At 36.7% G+C, this 20,353-nt stretch overlaps 1 protein-coding gene across 1 annotated transcript in view; it reads left to right on the top strand.

The window, feature by feature from the left end:
* The window catches only part of CCDC7 (coiled-coil domain containing 7), a 403,315-nt gene that overhangs the window by 60,772 nt on the left and 322,190 nt on the right, over positions 1-20,353 (top strand). The window contains 2 exon segments of the mRNA XM_058532824.1: positions 9,896-9,957; positions 11,143-11,199. Of these exon segments, the coding sequence (XP_058388807.1) occupies positions 9,896-9,957; positions 11,143-11,199 (119 nt within the window).

Below are 20,353 nucleotides of genomic sequence, written 5' to 3' on the forward strand. Positions count from 1 at the left end.
GATCAAAAGACTCAACATAGTAAGGATGCCAATTCTTTCTAAATTGCTTAGTGAAATTCCTGTCAAAATCCCAGCAAGGTCATTTGTAGACATATACAAGCTTATTATAAAATTTATATGGGAAGGTGAAGGACCTAGAAAAGCTAAAATAATTTTGAAAGAGAAGAATAAAGTGAGAGGAATCATTCTAGTTGATGTTAAGGCCTGCTATGTAGCTGTGCTAATCCAGTCAGTGTGGTCTTGATGGAGGAGTAGACATATGGAACAGAATAGAGAATCTAGAAATAGACCCACGCAAATGTGCCCAACTGATTTTTGACAAAGGTGCCAAAGCAATTCGATGGAGGAAGGATAGCCTTTTCCACAAATGGTGCTGGAGCCATCGGATATTCACAGGGAAAAAAAATAAACCTTTCCTTAAACTTCACATCTTATATACAGTTAACTCAAAGTGCATTATGGAATTAAATGTAGAATGTAAAACTGAAAAACCATTAGGAAAAACATAGGAGAAAATCTTCAGGACCTATGGCTAGGCAAAGAGTTCTTAAATTTGACACCTCACCATGATCTTTAAAAAGAAAAATTGATAAGTTTGATCTCTTTAGTTCTATGAAAGACCCTGTTAGGAAGATGAAAAGACGGGCTACATACTGGGAGAAAATGTTTGAAAACCACATACATGACAAAGGACTTGTATGTAGAATATATAAAGGACTCTCAAAAGTCAACAGTAAAAAAATCCAAATAGAAAATTGACCAAAGACATGAACAGACGTTCTGTTAAATAGATTATGCAGATGGCACATAAGCACATGAAAAGAGGTTCAACATTTTTAGCCATTAGGAAATGCAAATTAAAACCACAATGAGATATCACTACCCAGAATGGCTGAAAGAAAACACACAAAAAGCAAACTGATATCACTAAATGCCAGTAGGTTGCAGGGAAACTAGATCACTTATACATTGCTGGTGGGAATGTAAAAATGGTACAGCCAATCTGTAAGATTACGGCAGTTTCTTACAAAAACTAAACATGTGCTTGCATTATGTCCCAGTGATTGCCCTTTTGGGCATATATTTCAGAGAAATGAAAACTTAAGTTCACGCAAAAATGTGTACACAAATGTTCATAGAAGCTTTGTTTGTAATAACCAAAACCTGGAAACAACCCAGGGTCTTTCAAATGGTGAACTATTAAATTATGTGCATCCATACCACGGAATACTACTCAGCAATAAAGAGAAACTGTTGATACTTGCAACAAATTGGATGGATCTTAAGAAAATAATGCTAAGTGAAAAAAGCCAATGTTAAAAGTTTACATTGTTAAAAGTTAAAAGTTCTTTATGATTCCACTTATATAACATTTTTGAAATGATAAAATTATAGAGATGGAAAACAGATTAAGGGTTGCGAGGATTTAGGGATGCAGGAAGTGAGGTAGCTTGGCCATAAAAGGGTAGCATGATGGAATTTGTGATGGAACTGTTCTGTATGTTCACTGTGGTGGTGTTTGCACAAATCTACAGATGTGAGAAAATTCATAGAACTAAATACACACACATATCTACACATAAGTGAGCCCATGTAAAACTGGTGAAATCTGAATACGGTTGTTGGATTATATCAACGTTAATTTCTTGATTGTGATATTGTACTATAGTTACGTTAAGATGCTGCCATTGGGGGAAACTGGGTGAAGTGTTTATATGATTTGTGTATTTTTTTTACGTGTGAATATTCAATTATCTCTAAATAAACACGAAAAAAAATAACACTTTTGTCATGTCTTTTTCTAGCTTAAAAATTCTATATATAATGCTTTCCCATTCCCTTTTATTAACCTCTTCTTTAAGGCTTTACACAGTTTCTCTGAATTCTACATGTTTAACTTTGTTATTCACTGTCTGCTTCAGACAGACTAATAAATTCACCATTTCTAAAATAAAAACATGTTTTACAAAACACAGTGTTGTATTACCTCTGTGTCTTTCATTAAGCAGTAGCCCTTTGACTAGAATGCCCTAAACAGCTTATCCTTTGTCAATCCAAATTCCTTATAAAATTTAGGACTAGAATCAAGGTTATCACTTAATTATTTTTCCAAAGTGTTTTAGTCAATAGTGAAGTGTGTCTCCTCTGAATTTCTGTAACTCGTACCACATATTTAGGTATACGTATGTATTTTTGTGTTGCTTAACTTTTTTTCTGCCTAATTAGAACGTAAGCTTATTGAATACAGAGCATACATGTCTGTATGCTCATGTGATAAAAGAAGATGGAAAGAGATTGAAAAGCTTATTCCTTATTCATAGTTTGCTGCAAATGCTTTGTATGAAGGGCTGATGAAAATAATTACTTGATGAAAATAAACTTTTATGGTACTGTTTTACTTATTATCTTAAATTGATTCACATACCTATGCTTTTCATTTGTTAGTGGTACTATCCTTTTAGCCACTCAGAAATGAAACATTTAAGTCTTCTTTTAAAAAATTAAGCTATTCATATTTAATTGTAAAACTACAAACCCACATATGGTAAAATTCAAATATTATAAGAGGTTATTCAATTTAGTGAAAAGTAAAAATTTCCTTTCCAATTACTTTTATTCTCACTCTCTAAAAGCAGCCACAGTTAATTTGTGTGTGGGGGGTGTGTGTGTGTGTGTATGAAGTTAAGACTTTTAGAAAATTTCTGGGCAAATACAAATATTTATGTACCTATATAACATTTTTGTTTATGCAAATAGACTTGAAATATATACTAGTTTATATCTTACTTTGGACATGAATCTATACAAGCATATACAGATCAGTGTAGTTCTTTACTGAAAGCATTATCTTTCTGTATACTAACTTACTAAATTGGTTCCCTATTAATAGACTTTTAGGGCTTTTCCTGTTTTAGTTATTGCAAACAATGTTGCATACATCTTTGGGCACCAATATAAGTCTGTATGAAGGATACATTGTTAGAAATGGAACTGCTCTATGAAGGGTTTGTGCGTTTAAAATTTTTGACAGGTGTTGCCATATTGCCCTTCAGAAAGGTGGTACTGGTTCATCCTGTCACCTGTTTCCCCACACCCTGGCCAATACCATGGCATTATCAAACTTAAATCTTTGCCAATATGACATATGGAAAAGAATAACCTAATTTTAATTTGCATTTCTGTGATTATGAGTGGAAGTTGAATATTTGATCATACACTTATTGGCTATTTGCATTTTTCCCTATGGGCTGCTTATATATCATATTTTTGTTCATCTTTTATTTATTTTTAGAATCTTCGTATTTTAAAGAAATTACTGTCATATGAGTTACAACTACTATTTTTTTCTAGTTTGTCATTTGTCTGTTGACTTTAAGAGTTTTTTAATGCAGAAGTTTTAAAATTTTATTGATATCAGATTTAATAGTCTTTTCCTTTCTGACTTCTAGGCTGCAATTTACTTTGACTCTTTAGTTCCCATATAGTTACATGCATATATAAATATATATATTGTTTGTCGTTCTTGAAAAACTGCTTATGGTCATTTATTTTTCTTTCCTTTCACTATGACCTCCCTTGTAGAAGCTTTCATTTAATTTCCATAATAGCCTCTAATTAGTTCCTGGTACACCTACATTAAGTCTCCCATTCCTCTAATCTTCCAAACTACTGCCAAACTAACTTAAACATATGTTCTGAGTGTCTTGTTGCCACTTCAGATCCATTCTTTACCCTATTCTATGCCCTGTTTTTCACCCTGGGAATCTGATCTATAGGAACTGTGTCTGTGGGCTTTCAAGCCCTTTGTTTTCAGTTGGATTCTGCCCATGGGGAGCACTCGTTGGAGATTAGAGAGAAAGAGGGAAGAAAGTGAGGGTAGAATGTTTATTCTTCAGGGTCTCTCCCTGTGGGGTTGCCAAGGGCCAGCTACCATGGCAAGGCCATGGCTCCTGCCGTGGAAAGCTGTAGTTCTGATCAGCAGCCTTTCTCTACAGCTTTTCTAGGTTCTGGCCTATGGGAAGTAATGGCTCCCTTTGATGTTAATAGCCTTTGGAGACTGTACTATTTTTTGTGGTTTTGCTGTATCCTGCCCATGTCTTTGCAGATAGTCTCTTTATTAAACTCTTCTTAAGTTATCCAGTTTGAGTATGCATTTGTTTCTTGCCAGGACCATGACTGATGAGATATATCATTTAACTCTGTACAGAAATCTGCTATGAATGACGGATAGAAGGCACTCTGTTTTAATTGATGTTCATTTCTGCTGTCATCATCAGTAAAGTTTTGAGGAGTAGGAGTGGGTGCGATTATTAACATTCAAACTATATCCCTTCATTAATTCAAAAAATATTTATGTGCTGTGATGGTCAATTTTTCATGTTAACCTGGTTGGGCTGTGGTGCCTAGATAATTGGTCAAACATTATTACTGATGTTTCTATTTTGGATGAAATTAACATTTAAACTGGTGGACTTTGAGTAAAGCAGATTACCCTCCATATTGTGAGTCGGCCTTATCCAATCAGTTGAAAGCCTTAATAAAACAAAGACTGTCCTCCTCTGAGAAAGAAGGAAATCTGTCAGTAAACTGCCTTTGAACTTGGACTGCAACTCTTCCCTGAGTCTTAAGCCTGCTGGCCTACCCTGCAGATTCGGGATTTACCAGGCCTCAACAATCATGAGAACCAATTCCTTAAAATAATTTTCATTCTCTCTCTCCTTCTCCCTCTCTCTCCCTCTCTCTCTCTCCCCCTCTCCCTCCCTCCCTCCCTCCCTCCCTCCCTCCCTCCCTCCCTCCCTCCCTCCCTCTCTCTCTCTCTCTCTCTCTCTCTATATATATATCCCCCCCCCCACACACACAAATCCTATTGATTCTGTTTCTCTGGAAAACTCTGTCTAATACACATGTCCAAAACACCAGGAACTGTCATTCACACTTGGAATATATCAGAGAACAAGCAAAGCAAAGAAACATCGCTGCTTTGATGGAGTGTACGTTCTAGTAAATGGGGGAGGCAGACAATAAACAAAACAAACATGATAAAAAAGTAAATTATGTAGTATGCTAATAGGTGACAAATGTATGGAAAAAAAGAAAAAGTAGAGCAGGGAAAATGGGGATTGGGATACCAAAGGTGAGGGTAGCAATTGCAGTTTTATATAGAGTAGGTTGGTTAGGCCTTACTGAGAAATTAGCATTTAAGCAAATACTTGGAAGATGAGAGAATTAACCATGTTAATATTTTGGGGAAGAGCATTCTAGGCAGAGGGTGCAGCCAGGACAAAGGCCCGAAAGGCGGAGCACGTTGAAGAAAAATCAAGCAGACCAGTGTGGCTGCAGCAGAAACAGAGTGGAGAGAGTAGAAGGAGATGAAGTCAGAAAGTAATAGGGGGCCAGGTCATATAAGAACAAGGTCTTGTCAGGGAATAAATGGAAGATCCATTAGGCCTTTTAAAAAAATTGGTTTTTCTGCATAGATTACATCATGTTCACCACCCAAAGAAGTATAATGATGTACATCTGAAATTTATACAATGTTACAAACTGATGTTACTGCAATAAACAAAAAATTAAAAAAAGCAAAAGAAAAAAGAAAGGAGAGAGAAATTAACAGCAGCAAATAACAATTCAAGCTTAAAAAAATTGGCTTTTGTTCTGATTATCATTAAGGAGATACTGGGTTTTAATCAGAAAAGTAACACAATCTGACTTAGATTTTAAAAGGATCACTCTACTGTGTTGAAAATTGACTATAGAGGGTCAAGAGTAGAAGCAGGGAGTCTAATTAGGAGACTTTGCAATAATCCACACAAGAGATGATGGTGGTCCAGATCAGAGTATGGTTGCAGTGGACTTGGTAAGTGTTGAGATTCTCGATAGTTTTTGAAGGTAGAGTCAGTGAGATTTCCTGATGGATTGGATGTAGGATGTGAGAGAAAGAGAAGAGCCAAGAATAAGTTCAAGGCTTTGGCCAGAGAAGCCAGAAGGATGAAATTGCTCTTACTTTCACTGGAGTAGGGTAGTGAAGCAGATTTTGTGGAGGAAAATGAAGGATTCTGTTTTGAAGATACTTATTTTGAGATGTCAGAAATGTTGTAGTCGTATTTGAGTAGGCTGTTACATATATGTTTTGGTGTTTGGGAGAGAGGTGTGTGCTGGAAATAGGAATTGGGATGTTGTTTACATGTAGATGGAACTTGAGACAGATCATGAAAAGAGTGAGTGTAAATCAAGAAGAGAGACCAGGGGCTGATCTCTGAGGCCCTTCCGGCATTAAGCAATCTGAGACAAGATGAGGGCTAGCACAGGGGGATGAGAAGGAGAGACCTAGTGAGGTAGAAAGAAATCTGGTAGAGTGTAGTGTCCTGGGAGACAAGTGAAGAAAGTGTAACTATGAGAAGGGACTGATCAATGGTGTCAAATGCTGTGGATAGGTCAAGAAGGTGAGGTCTGAGAATTGACCAATGGATTTAGAAAGAATGTCATTGTTGACCTTGAGAAAAGCAGTTGTTATGAGAGATCTCTGGTCAGAGGTCAATTGGAGACAACAATCATAGACAACTCTTTGGAGTGGTTTTGCTGCAAAAGGGAGAAAAAAATAGCATAGTGGCTGGGGAGGCAAGTGGGAACAAAATAAGGCTTTTATAAATTAGGAAAAATAATACAATGTTTATGTGCTAATAGGAATGACCCAATAGAGAGGAAAAGATTTATGATAGAAAGAAACAAAGGAGAATTGCTGGGACAATATCCTTGAATAAGTGAGAGAAGATGGCATATGAGCTTGGATAATTTATCTATGAAACCAGGTAGGAAGGCAGAGTATCAGGGTACAGATGTGATAGAGGGCAGATGTGGTATAGGAGCCTGTGGAAGTCATCCTTCTCAGGGAAGTAGAAAGAAAGATCATCAGCTGAGCATGAGGATAGGATAGGAGAGGTGAGGAGAGAGGTGTGGATTTGCAATAGGCCTTAAATGGGAGAGTGAATGGACCAGGTTATCTTTTGATTATCTGGTGATATTTAAAGCCTACTTGAAATCATGAATTTAAAATAAGATGTCTCTGTGGTACTCAGTTGTCTCTCTTCAACCAGCTCAGCTACACAGTTATTTTTAATACTCCATCTTTTGTAATGAATCAGTCATAAAATCACCCTTAGTTAGCCATATAGTGTACAAGAAACTATTTTATTACAGTGTCAGATATTTTAGGAAAACGTGTATAATTCAGTTTTACCCAGTTTAACAGTAATCTTGAGTATAGCTTTATTTCCTTGGCTTGCTGTACTTTTTGTCCATTGCTTTACAGTCAGCCTTTCTTAGTCTATTCCCTTTTTATTCGATGGTCTTAGATCCACTCTGCTTTTATTTTCAATCCAAGTTATAATTTTCCTTTTATAAGTTTCTTTTGTACTAGAGAAAAAAAGGTGTGTGTTGTGTACGTGTGTGTTTTAAATTTATAGTCTTGATGCATGTACCGTCTTGTTCCTAGTGAAAGTACCAAAAATATGAAGAACCAAGATAATATGAACACCAACTAATTAGAATTCATATTAGCACTGGAACAGGGTCCTGCATACCGTTTGTTGTGCCAAAGATTATTTCTTTAGGTGCTGGATCCTGGGAAGGTTGAGGGGCCAGGGAAGTTGGGATACACTTGAATGGCTCAAGATAGACCTATTTACCAACTGGATCAGGAGAATTTCAATGATAGTCTCATACCACTGTATGAATATCTGTATGAATATCAGCCCTTTTTCTCCCAGTGACAAGTCTGCACGAACAAAATTTTTTAGTGTATTTGATTCATAATCTTCATAATCTCCCCAACTTTTTCCCAATTCATTCTGCTAAACTTCCTTGGTATTTTCTATCCCCTTTCATTGTTATAGCCTAAAAACTATTTTGTTAAGCAGTGCTTTTATTTACATGATTGTCAAGAAGTGAGGCAGTCCCCAAGTAGCAGCACAGCGGCAGCCATGAGATTGGCTTGTCATACTTCCATATATTAGGCTGGTAAGGAGACAAGGGGCACAAATGGTGTTGGATACTTGATTGCTTATACAGACAACAAGAGCAAAATCAGCATGGTATCAGCTCCCTATGTTCCTAGTTCCATAGGATGACACAGAGCAGGAGGGACCAGAGGACAGACCAGACAAGCGATTTGTTGCTCTGCCATGGAGGAGTAAAATCTAAACTACAGCATGCAGCTTTATAGACTTATACAGAAGCCTTCAGGTGTGCTGTAAGGAAGAGAGAAATAGAAAGTTCTGTATTCAACTAAAATTAGGGGGATAGATGAGAAATGGGCTATGTCGGCCTTCTACAAGATAGCAATGAGAAACTGCCTCATGGAGACTCCTCCCCAGGCTTATTTTCTTTCTCCAGGAGAAATTGCAGGACATTCTGCTAAGATTTGGGTCTGACCGCTGTCAAACCTTGCCTATGTAGCTTATGTGGACCTGTGTAATGTTGACAGAGTGCCATGGGAGAGCTGTTCCCTTATAGCAGTGAGTCTCAAATGAGGGCTGTTTTGAGCCCTACAGGATATTTGTCTGTAGACATTTTGGTTGTCACAACTCGGAGTAGGAGAATGCTGCTGTAACTTACTAGGTAGAGGTCAGAGATGCTGCTAAACATTGTAAAATGCACAAGACAGTTCGCCACAACAAGGAAATTATTTAAAAGTTCAGTAGTGCTGAGGTTGAGAAACGTTGTTCTACAATTATCTCTTCCTTTGTTACTTCTTTCTTGATCTCCATTGTTTGGTGTTGAATCACATACTTTATAATTTTTATTATGAGTTAATTAATGATTTATTATAAATTTATTAATATATTAATTTAATGTTTCATGTGTAAGTCTTCCCTGAAAGACTGTTTCCTCAAGAGCAGAAACAGTCACACACATCTACATGTTTCCTATCACATGTGATAAACAGTAAATAAATATGTGTAATTTTTATGAATATATGAGTTAAATCAACTCCAACTCATTTGTTCCATTATTCTGTTATCCCCAACCATATCTGGTACAGTAACCTATCCAAGTAAAAATTTACATTTATAAACAACCAATTTTTGCATTAAACATACACAAACCCTCTTATTTTATAGTGTTAAAATAGAAAGTACTCATAATTGGGAGGGACTGCTATTTATTTTGCAGTTACTTTATTGATATCTCCATCTGTCAATGACTAGACTTACAGGAATGAAAGGGGTGGCACTTGATTTGGCTCCAGTGGGTGCTGCATTACCAGATCTTGGTTCAGAGGTTCAGATGCGTTCACTTGAGCTATCGTGAGGCACAAAATTAGTTTCAGACTATATATTAATATTAATAACTGAAATGTAAGTGTCTAGCTATTTTCCTAGTAATTTTGCATGTATGCTTTGATCCTTACAACTGCTTTATGAGATAGGTACTCTAATTCCCCAGTTTTAATAGATGAAGAAACTTAAACTCAGAGAGGTTGAGTAACTTACCCCAAGTCACATAATTGGTAAGTGGGTGAAACAGGTTTTGAGCCACGCAGTCTGACTCTAGAACTTGTGCATTTAATGATTGCACCATTAATAATACATTGGTAAAAAGAGATCTCATGCTTCCACCCAGTTTACCTTTGCTATCTTTGTTGTTAATGTTGTTGTTGGTATACCTAATTATAGTCTGGAATATATAGAATTCATAGAAGTACATAATTTGATTTTTATACTTATTTACTTGCTGCTAATTAATTTACCTTAGTGTCTGTGAATAAAGTTTAAGAATATGTTAAATTTTATTTTACAAACTGCATATGTCTAGAGTATACATTCTACTTCTTAAGTGTAATTTAAATTCTTATTCTTTGATAATAAATATGTTTTATTTATTGAAATTTTAACAGGGGTATTGAAAAGCCATCAGAAGCAGTACAAAATCATGAAACTGTACAGCAGAAAATTGAAGGTGATAATATTTTATACATGTTTAGAATTTACAGCATTTCCTAAATACATTAAGACTTTGAGACTTCCAGTTTAAAATTTATAGCCATAAAAATTCTACAATAGTAAATTTTAAAAGATTCAATAGTGAGTTTTTTAATAAAGTTATTATGTTGCAGATTCTGAGAGTGTACAAAATGAATAAAACTTGGTTGTTACCCCCATAAAATCCACAACTTTGCAAGGACACAAGCACATTTTTTGTGATTTTAACATAGTGCAATGCATGATAAAAGTATGTGTTAATTGGCACAGTCCACAGAAAGGAGCCAATTTGTTCAACCTGAGGGAGTTAGGAAGATTTTATGCAACCTTCATTATTCAAACGAAGAATGGAGATATTTTTATTTTAAGAAGAGAATATAGCATGAACAAATAGCATGAGTGGAGAATTACAACTGGAATGGTACTCGAGTGTGAAGCGATTGGTAGGGATAAGATAGGAGAGAGCCTAGTCAGAGGGATTGGATGCTGTGCTAAGGAATTTGTTTTTTCATATGCAATAGGGAATCATTGAAGTTTTTTTGTAGGGAAGAAATATTATTGGATTTAAGTTTTGTTTTTTTTTTTTTTGGTGAGCAAGATTAGCCCTGAGCTAACGTCTGTTGCCAATCTTCCTCTTTTTGCTGAGGAAGATTGGCACTGAGCTAACATCTTTGCCATGGATTTAATTTTGAAGAGATTATTCTGGCCACATTGTAGGAGCTAGATGTGGGTACTGGAAGTAAGAAAGGAAATTTATTGCTGTATCTTAGATTTGTGATAAGTGCTTATATTAGAGCACAGGTAAATGAGAAGAAAGGGGCAGATTTGAGAAATATTTATTGGTAAAATTGGCAAAACTTGGTGATTGGATATGAAAGGAACTGAGATTAGGTGATGGTAGCATTAACTAAGAGAATATAAGAGGCAAAACAAGTTTTGTTGAGAAAATGATGAGTTTACCTCACTCAGTTGTTATAGACGTTCTTTCAGATATTACCACTTGTTGCCTGACTGGGAGGATCTACAGTGTTGGCAGGTCTGTTATTTTTTTAGAGTTGTTTTTCTCTTCAATGAGTTTTTAAAACAAAAACTCTGAAATTTAAACTCAATACATATAATTGATATTTGAAACTTATGACACATTCACTATTAATTATTTCAGAATTCATAAAAACTCACTCAACTGAAGAATTTATAGATGTTTCTGCAGCTGAGCCACGTAAGTTTCCATGCATTTAAGCATTGTTGTGTTAATAACCTCTGTTGAGTGCATTGATCTTTATAATTTTCTATAAGTTTCCACGCATTTAAGCATTGTTGTGTTAATAACCTCTGTTGAGTGCATTGATCTCTATAATTTTCTATAATCTAAAGTAAGGTAACAACATAGATTCCCTGGAGTTTGGAGCCATACAATTGAACTGGCTGTCAAGCAAGTATTGAAATTCCAAGTTTAGGCTAAATGCTACCAAAAATAGACTCGTTTTTGAGGAGTACCCTGATATAACTTGAAATAGAGAACTTTTAGTTGTGATTCGAATATGCTAGCAAAATGTTGCAGGGTGGCGGGTCTTGAGGTGGAGCAGTGATAAATTTAAGAGGTCATTTGTAGATTTTGTTACTGTGACTTATAGATGATCTCATATACACTAATGCTCTGACTGCGGCTGAGTACCTATCAGTTCATGAATATAAAGAGCTGCTGGAACTAGTACGTCAAGTTTCTGACTACTTGTCAACAGAAAGGAGAAATTACCTTGCTTATGTCTTAACACTGGAGAGAATTTTAAAACAATCATGTAATATATGCTATGGAATATAGTTTAGAAGTGGAAAATAAGAGTTGGTTGTAAAAAGTTGATGGGAATCCTGCCCTCTTTCAACTTCAGCTTTAACCTCAAATGTTGCTGTGTTTAAACCAGGGACAGCTTTGCATTTTACAGTGCTCCCATGTTCTAGAGAGTGTTCTGACCCAGGAGAGCCCTGACTGGCTAGGTGGGGTAGTATCTAGAGCTTTGGCGTGGATAGTGAATGCCTCTCTCTACATCATGGGGAACACTCTGCACATCTGTGGAGCTTCTCTCACTCTGTGCGGCTGTCTTCTCTCTACTACTGTGCCCTGTGAATTCTCACTGCTTTGGCCTCTCCAAACTCTAACCTTTGTCTGTGAACTCAAGGAGACCAGTAGACTCTGTTTGTGTTCCCCTTCTTATGCTGTGGCCTGGAGACTCCAGGCAGTAAGCTGGGGTCACTCTAGGGCTCTTCTCCTTGGTTTTCTTTCTTTCAGGGATCAATACCTTGCACTTTCTGTTTTCCAATGTCTGAATATTGCTGTTTCATATATTTCTTGTGCAGATTTTAATTGGTTCAAAGTGAAAGGGTAATTCTGATCCCTGATGCTCCATGATAGACAGAAACGGAAGTCTCTGTGCCCACATATAGGCCAACGGAACACATCCTCCAACCACGAAAGCAAGTTCCTAAAGAATAAGATATAATAGTAGAAATTTTACTCATGAATTTTAAAAATTTATTTATTTATATAATTGAGGTATATTTGACATACAACATTACATTAGTTTCAAGTATACAACATAATGATTTGATATTTGTATGTATTGCAAAATGATCACCACAATGTCTAGTTAACATTCGTTGCCATACGTGGTTCCCTAGTCATGGATTCCCTATTTAATACTCAGGATGCTGTGACAAAAATGATTCTCCTTGGCAGTGTCCTGCACAGCTGGGGAAGCTGGGTGTTCATCCACTCTCTAACTTTCTCTGTAATCACAGACCATCTCATTTAGCCCTAAAGTGTGCTGCCTTGGGGGAGGGATGATGCTGACAAGTCCAGCTGTTCCTCTTACCCACTCCAATGCATACAAATACGTTATTTTTTTTTTGCTTCAGCGGAGCAAAATGAACTTTGCTGGAACTTCTCCTCTGGAGTACTGTACTTTCACAAAAGCTCTTTTGTCTGTAGTTGATTCTCCAAACAGTGTTTCTGCAGGCACTCCGGGACCACAGCCAAGAGGGGCCAAAAGTGGTTCACAGTGTCCTGTAGGTTCCACAGCTGACACCAAGGTCTGTCTGCCTCTTACCCAATGCACAGGTGGATGTGACTCCTCCTGGGTCCCTTGGCATGTGTTGCTGGGTTTCACAGCTCCCACAGAGGTGCCTTTCATGACTGGTACTGAATTTTTGTTATTGAAGAGGGGGACAAAAATGAGGGACGGTCTATGCCACCATGATACTCATGTTATCTGCCGAGCATTTTATATGATTCCATTTTTTTCTCCTTTCTTAGCATATATCAGTGTATCAGTTATAGTTCCATTTTCTTTTCACTTTTTTAGTGGTTGCCCTAGAGTTTGCAATATTCATTTATAACTAGTTCAAATCCACTTTCAGATAACACTATAACAGTTCACAGGTAGCGTGAGTACCTGATAATAACAAAATAATACTAATTCCTCACTCTTGTCCCTTGTGTTATTGTTGTTATTCATTTAACTTATGCATACATAGGTGTATATATGTATATATATATAAGCATGCATAATAAAATAAATTGTTGCTACTATTATTTTGAACAAACTGTTATCAGTTAGATCAATTAAAAATAAGAAAATAGGGGCCGGCCTGGTGGCATAGTGGTTAAGTTCTCGTCTCCACTTTGGTGGCCCAGGGTTCACAGGTTCGGACCCTGGGTGTGGACCTATGCACCGCTTTTCAAACCATGCTATGGCATGTGTCCCATATAAAGTAGAGGAATATGGGCACGGATTGTTAGCCCAGGGCCAATCTTCCTCGGTAAAAAAGGGGAGGATGGCAACAGATGTTAACTCAGGGCTAATCTTCCTCACCAAAAAAAAAAAAAAAAAGAAAAGAAAACATTTATTTTATCTTCACTTATTCTTTCTCTAATGCTCTTGATTTATGTAGATCTGAGTTTCTGACCTATATCATTTTCCTTATCTTTAAATAACTTGTTTTAACATTTATTACAAGACAGGTCCACTGGCAACAAATCGTCTCAATGTTTGTTTTTATGAGAAGGTCTTTATTTCTCTTTCACTTTAGAAGGATAATTTTTCAGTGTACAGAATTATAGGTTGATATTTTTTCTCTCAATACTTTAACTATTTCATTCCACTTTCTTCTTGCTTGTGTGGTTTCTGAGGAGAATTCAGGTGTAATTCTTATCTTTACTTTTTGATACATAAGGTGTTCTTTTTTCCCCTCTGGCTTTTTTCGAGATTTTGTCTTTGATTTCCTGTAGTTCGAAAATGATATGCCTAAGTGTGATTTTTTTTGGGGGCATTTATCCTGTATGGTGTTCTCTGAGCTTCCCGGATCTGTGGTTTGGTGCCTGACATTAATTTTGGGGAAATTCTCATTCTTCATTGTTGCAGATATTTCTTCTGTTCCTTTCTCTCTTTCTTCTCTTCTGGTATTCCCATTACATGTATGTTACACTTTCTGTATTTGTCCCACAGTTCTTGGGTATTCTCTTTTGTTTTTTTCTTTTTGCTTTCAGTTTTGGATGTTTCTATTGAGATAATCTGTAAGCTCAGGGTGTCTTTCCTCAGTCATGTCCAGTCTACCTATAAGCTCCTCAAAAGCATTAAATTCTTTTACAATTTTTTGTATTTCTTTTTTTTTATAATTTTTTTTTTTTGATTTTTATTGATATTTTAATGGTTTCTAACATTGTGAAATTTTGGGTTGTACATTTTTGTTTGTCCATCACCCCATATATGACTCCCTTCACCCCTTGTGCCCACCCCCCACCCCCACTTCCCGGGTAACCACAGTCCAGTTTTCTCTGTCCATGTGTTGGTTTATATTCCACATATGAGTGAGATCATACAGTGTTTGTCTTTCTCTTTCTGGCTTATTTCACTTAACATAATATGCTCCAGGCCCATCCATGTTGTTGCAAATGGGACGATTTTGTCTTTTTTTATGGCTGAGTAGTATTCCATTGTATATATATACCACATTTTCTTAATCCAATCGTCAGTCGAGGGACACTTAGGTTGCTTCCACTTCTTGGCTATGGTGAATAATGCTGCAATGAACATAGGGGTGCATAAGCCTCTTTGGATTGTTGATTTCAGGTGCGTTGGATAGATTCCCAGTAGTGGGATGGCTGGATCATAGGGCATCTCTATTTTTAATTCTTTGAGGAATCTCCATACCGTTTTCCATAGAGGCTGCACCAATTTGCATTCCCACCAGCTGTGTATGAGGGTTCCTGTTTCTCCACATCCTCTCCAACATTTGTTGTTTTTTGTCTTGGTGATTATAGCCATTCTAACGGGCGTGAGGTGGTATCTTAGTATTGTTTTGATTTGCATTTCCCTGATGATTAGTGATGTTGAGCATCTTTTCATGTGCCTATTGGCCATCTGTATATCTTCCTTGGAGAAGTGTCTGTTCATTTCCTCTGCCCATTTTTTGATCGGTTGTTTGTTTTTTTGTTGTTCAATTGTGTGAGTTCTTTATATATTATGGAGATCAACCCCTTGTCAGATGTATGTTTTGCAAATATTCTCTCCCAGCTGGTTGGTTGTTTGTTCATCTTGATTCTGATTTCATTTGTCTTATAAAAGCTCTTTAGTCTGATAAAGTCCCACTTGTTTATTTTTTCTTTAGTTTCCCTAGTCTGGGTAGGCATGTCATCCGAAAAGATTCCTTTAAACCCAATGTCAAATAGTGTGTTGCCTATATTTTCTTCTATGAGTTTTATAGTTTCAGGTCTCACCTTCAGGTCTTTGATCCATTTTGAGTTAATTTTTGTGAATGGCGATAGCACATGGTCCACTTTCATTCTTTTGCATGTGGCTGTCCAGTTTTCCCAACACCATTTATTGAAGAGACTTTCCTTTCTCCATTGCATGTCCTTAGCACCTTTGTCGAAAATTAGCTGTCCGTATATGTGTGGTTTTATTTCTGGGCTTTCAATTCTGTTCCATTGATCTGTGTGTCTGTTTTTGTACCAGTACCATGCTGTTTTGATTACTATTGCTTTGTAGTATGTTTTGAAGTCAGGAATTGTGATGCCTCCTGCTTTGTTCTTTTTCTTTAGGATTTCTTTAGCTATTCGGGGTCTTTTGTTGCCCCATATAAATTTTAGTATTCTTTTTTCTATTTCTGTGAAGAATGTCATTGGGATTCTGATTGGGATTGCATTGAATCTGTAGATTGCTTTAGGTAATATAGACATTTTAACTATGTTTATTCTTCCAATCCACGTGCATGAGATATCTTTCCATTTCTTTATGTCATCGTAGATTTCCCTCAATAATGTCTTGTAGTTCTCATTGTATAGGTCCTTCACCTCCTTGGTAAGATTTATTCCTAGGTATTTTATTCTTTTTGATGCAATTGTAAATGGTATTATCTTTTTGAGCTCTCTTTCTGTTAGTTCATTATTAGCATATAGAAATGCAACTGATTTTTGTAGATTGATTTTGTACCCTGCAACCTTGCTGTAGTTGTTGATTGTTTCTAACAGTTTTCCAACAGATTCTTTAGGGTTTTCTATATATACAATCATGTCATCTGCAAATAGTGAGAGTTTCACTTCTTCGTTACCTATTTGGATTCCTTTTATTCCTTTTTCTTGCCTAATTGCTCTGGCCAAAACCTCCAGTACTATGTTGAACAGGAGTGGTGAGAGTGGGCAGCCCTGCCTCGTTCCTGTTCTCAGAGGAATGGCTTTCAGTCTTTCCCCGTTGAGTATGATGTTAGCTGTGGGTTTGTCATATATGGCCTTTATTATGTTGAGGTACTTTCCTTCTATTCCCATTTTATTGAGAGTTTTTATCATAAATGGATGTTGTATCTTGTCAAATGCCTTCTCTGCGTCTATTGAGATGATCATGTGGTTTTTATTCTTTGTTTTGTTGATGTGATGTATCACGTTGATTGATTTGCGGATGTTGAACCATCCCTGCGTCTCTGGTATAAATCCCACTTGATCATGGTGTATGATCTTTTTAATATATTGTTGTATTCGGTTTGCCAATATTTTGTTGAGGATTTTTGCATCAATGTTCATCAGCGATATTGGCCTGTAATTTTCTTTCTTTGTATTGTCTTTGTCTGGTTTCGGTATCAGGGTGATGTTGGCCTCATAGAATGATTCAGGAAGTGTTCCATCTTCCTCTATTTTTTGGATAGTTTGAGGAGGATGGGTATTAAATCTTCTTTGAATGTTTGGTAAAATTCACTGGAGAAGCCATCTGGTCCTGGACTTTTATTTTTTGGGAGGTTTTTGATTACTATTTCAATCTCTTTACTTGTGATTGGTCTATTCAGATTCTCCATTTCTTCTTGGTTCAATTTTGGGAGGTTGTATAAGTCTAAGAATTTATCCATTTCTTCTAGATTGTCCAATTTGTTGGCATATAATTTCTCATAGTATTCTCTTATAATCCTCTGTATTTCCATGGTATCCGTTGTAATTTCTCCTCTTTCATTTCTAATTTTATTTACTTGAGCCTTTTCTCTTTTTTTCTTAGTTAGCCTGGCTAAGGGTTTGTCTATTTTGTTTATCTTCTCGAAGAACCAACTCTTTGTTTCATTAATCCTTTCTACTGTTTTTTTGGTCTCAATATCATTTATTTCTGCTCTGATTTTTATTATTTCTCTCCTTCTGCTGGCTTTGGGCTTTGTTTGTTCTTCTTTTTCTAGTTCTGTTAGGTGTAATTTAAGGTTGCCTATTAGGGCTTTTTCTTGTTTGTTAAGGTGGGCTTGTATCGCTATGAGTTTCCCTCTCAGGACCGCTTTTGCTGCATCCCATATGGTTTGATATGGCATGTTATCATTTTCGTTTGTTTCCAGATAGTTTTTGATTTCTCCTTTAATTTCATCAATGATCCATTGGTTGTTCAGTAGCATGTTGTTTAATCTCCACATTTTTGTCACTTTCCCAGTTTTTTTTTCCTGGTTCATTTCCAGTTTCATAGCCTTATGGTCTGAAAAGATGCTTGTTATGATTTCAATCTTAAATTTATTGAGGCTTGCTTTGTTTCCCAACATATGGTCTATCCTAGAGAATGTTCCATGCGCGCTTGAGAAGAATGTGTAGTCAGCTGTTTTTGGGTGGAGTGCTCTGTATATGTCTACTAGGTCCATCTCGTCCAGTTTTTCATTTAAGTCTAATATTTCTTTATTAACTTTTTGTCTGGATGATCTATCCATTGCTGTAAGTGGGGTGTTAAGATCCCCTACTATTATTGTGTTGTTGTTGATTTCTCCTTTTAGGTTTGTTAATAGTTGTTTTATGTACATTGGTGCTCCTATGTTGGGTGCATATATATTTATAAGTGATATGTCTTCTTGATGGAGTGTCCCTTTTATCATTATATATTTCCCTTCTTTGTCTTTCTTAACCTGTTTTATCTTGAAGTCTACTTTGTCTGATATGAGTATGGCAACACCTGCTTTCTTTTGTTTGCCATTAGCTTGGAGTATTGTCTTCCATCCTTTCACTCTGAGCCTGTGCTTGTCTTTAGTGCTAAGATGTGTTTCCTGAAGGCAGCATATTGTTGGGTCTTGCTTTTTAATCCATCCTGCCACTCTGTATCTTTTGATTGGAGAGTTCAATCCATTTACATTTAGGGTAATTATTGAAATATGAGGGTTGAATGTTGCTGTTTTGTCACTTATTTTCTGGTTCTTTTGCATTTCCTTTGTTTCTTGTCCCATTTGTTTTGGACTGCCAATTCAGTTTGGTTGTTCTGTCTTATGATTCTTCTAGTTTTCTCTTTGTTTATCATATGTGGTTTTAATTTGATTATTTGTTTAGTGGTTACCTTGAGGTTTGGGCGAAAAATCTTCTGTATGAGATAGTCCATTATCTGATAGCCTCCTATTTCCTTATACTAAGTCAATTCAGTCACTTTCCTCTTCCCCTTCTAAGTTGCTCTTGTTATACCTTATTCTATCTTGTGTTGTGGCTGTGTGTTTACAGTGATGAGGTTAAATTTATTTTTGGTGAATTTCTTCCTTTGATCTTTGAGTTTAGTATTTAAGTGGTTGCTAACCTATTCCGGTAAAGATCTACTATTTCTCTGATTTTGTCTACCTACTTTTCTCCTTACTCCAAGCTTTGTGTTCCCTTTCTCTTCTTGTTTTCAGGCCTGAGGGCCTTCTTGAGTATTTCTTGTAGTGGCGGTCTCGTGGCCATGAACTCCCTTAGCTTTTGTTTATCTGGGAGAGTTACTATTTCTCCATCATATTTGAAGGATATTTTTGCTGGATAGAGTATTCTTGGCTGAAAGTTTTTGTCTTTTAGTATTTTGAATATATCATTCCAGTCTCTTCTAGCCTGAAAAGTTTCTGTTGAGAAATCCACTGAGAGCCTGATGGGAGTTCCTTTGTACGTTATTTTTTGTTTTTGTCTAGCTGCCCTTAATATTGTTTCTTTGTCGTTGACCCTGGCTAGCCTTACCACTAGGTGCCGTGGTGAAGGCCTTTGTCTGTTAATATATATAGGAGTCCTGTTGGCTTCGCTTACTGGTATTTCCTGCTCCTTCCCCAGATTTGGGAATTTTTCAGCTATTATTTCCTTGAATAGGCTCTCTGTTCCTCTTTCCCTCTCCTCTCCCTCAGGAATACCTATAATTCTTATGTTACATTTTCTAATAGAGTCCGATATTTCTCGGAGTCTTTCTTCATTTCTTTTTAGTCTTAGTTCTCTCTCTTCTTCCATCTGGAGTATATCTGTATTCCTATCCTCTAAAGTACTAATTCTTTCCTCCATATTGTCAGCTCTGTTCTTTAAAGATTCCAGATTCTCCTTTATCTCCTCCATTGTGTTCTTCATCTCCATCAGCCCTGATAGGTTTTTCTTTATGATTTCAATCTCTTTTGTGAAGAAACTCCTAATCTCATTTAATTGTTTGTCTGTGTTGTCTCGTATTTCATTGAGTGTTTTTATGATAGCTATTTTGAAATCTCTGTCATTTAGTTTATGGATTTCTGTGTCTTCGGGGTTGATTTCTGGGTGCTTGTCATTTTGTTTCTGGTCTGGTGATTTCATATATTTTTGCATTGTGGTTCCTGTGTTGGTTTTGATTTTCCTCATCCTGGAAGTCTCTGGTTGCAATTTCCACCTGCCGCCACTGTGTGGTGGTAAAGGGCTGTGTAGTCTAAGCCCCCTGCGCTCTGCCCCAGTTTTTCTGCTGCGATCCGCAGTTTTGTTTTGTTTTGTTTTGTTTCTTTTCCCCACTGCGATCCACGGGTCCAGTCCAGTTTATTCAGGTCTGCCTCGGACCGCTAGATCTGGTCGAGCTGCAGACTCCAGGTTGCGGGGAGTGGGGAGCTCTCTCTTTTGCCCTCTGGGTCCCTGACGT

Source organism: Diceros bicornis, chromosome 36, assembly GCF_020826845.1.
Source record: "Diceros bicornis minor isolate mBicDic1 chromosome 36, mDicBic1.mat.cur, whole genome shotgun sequence".
NCBI lineage: Eukaryota > Metazoa > Chordata > Mammalia > Perissodactyla > Rhinocerotidae > Diceros > Diceros bicornis.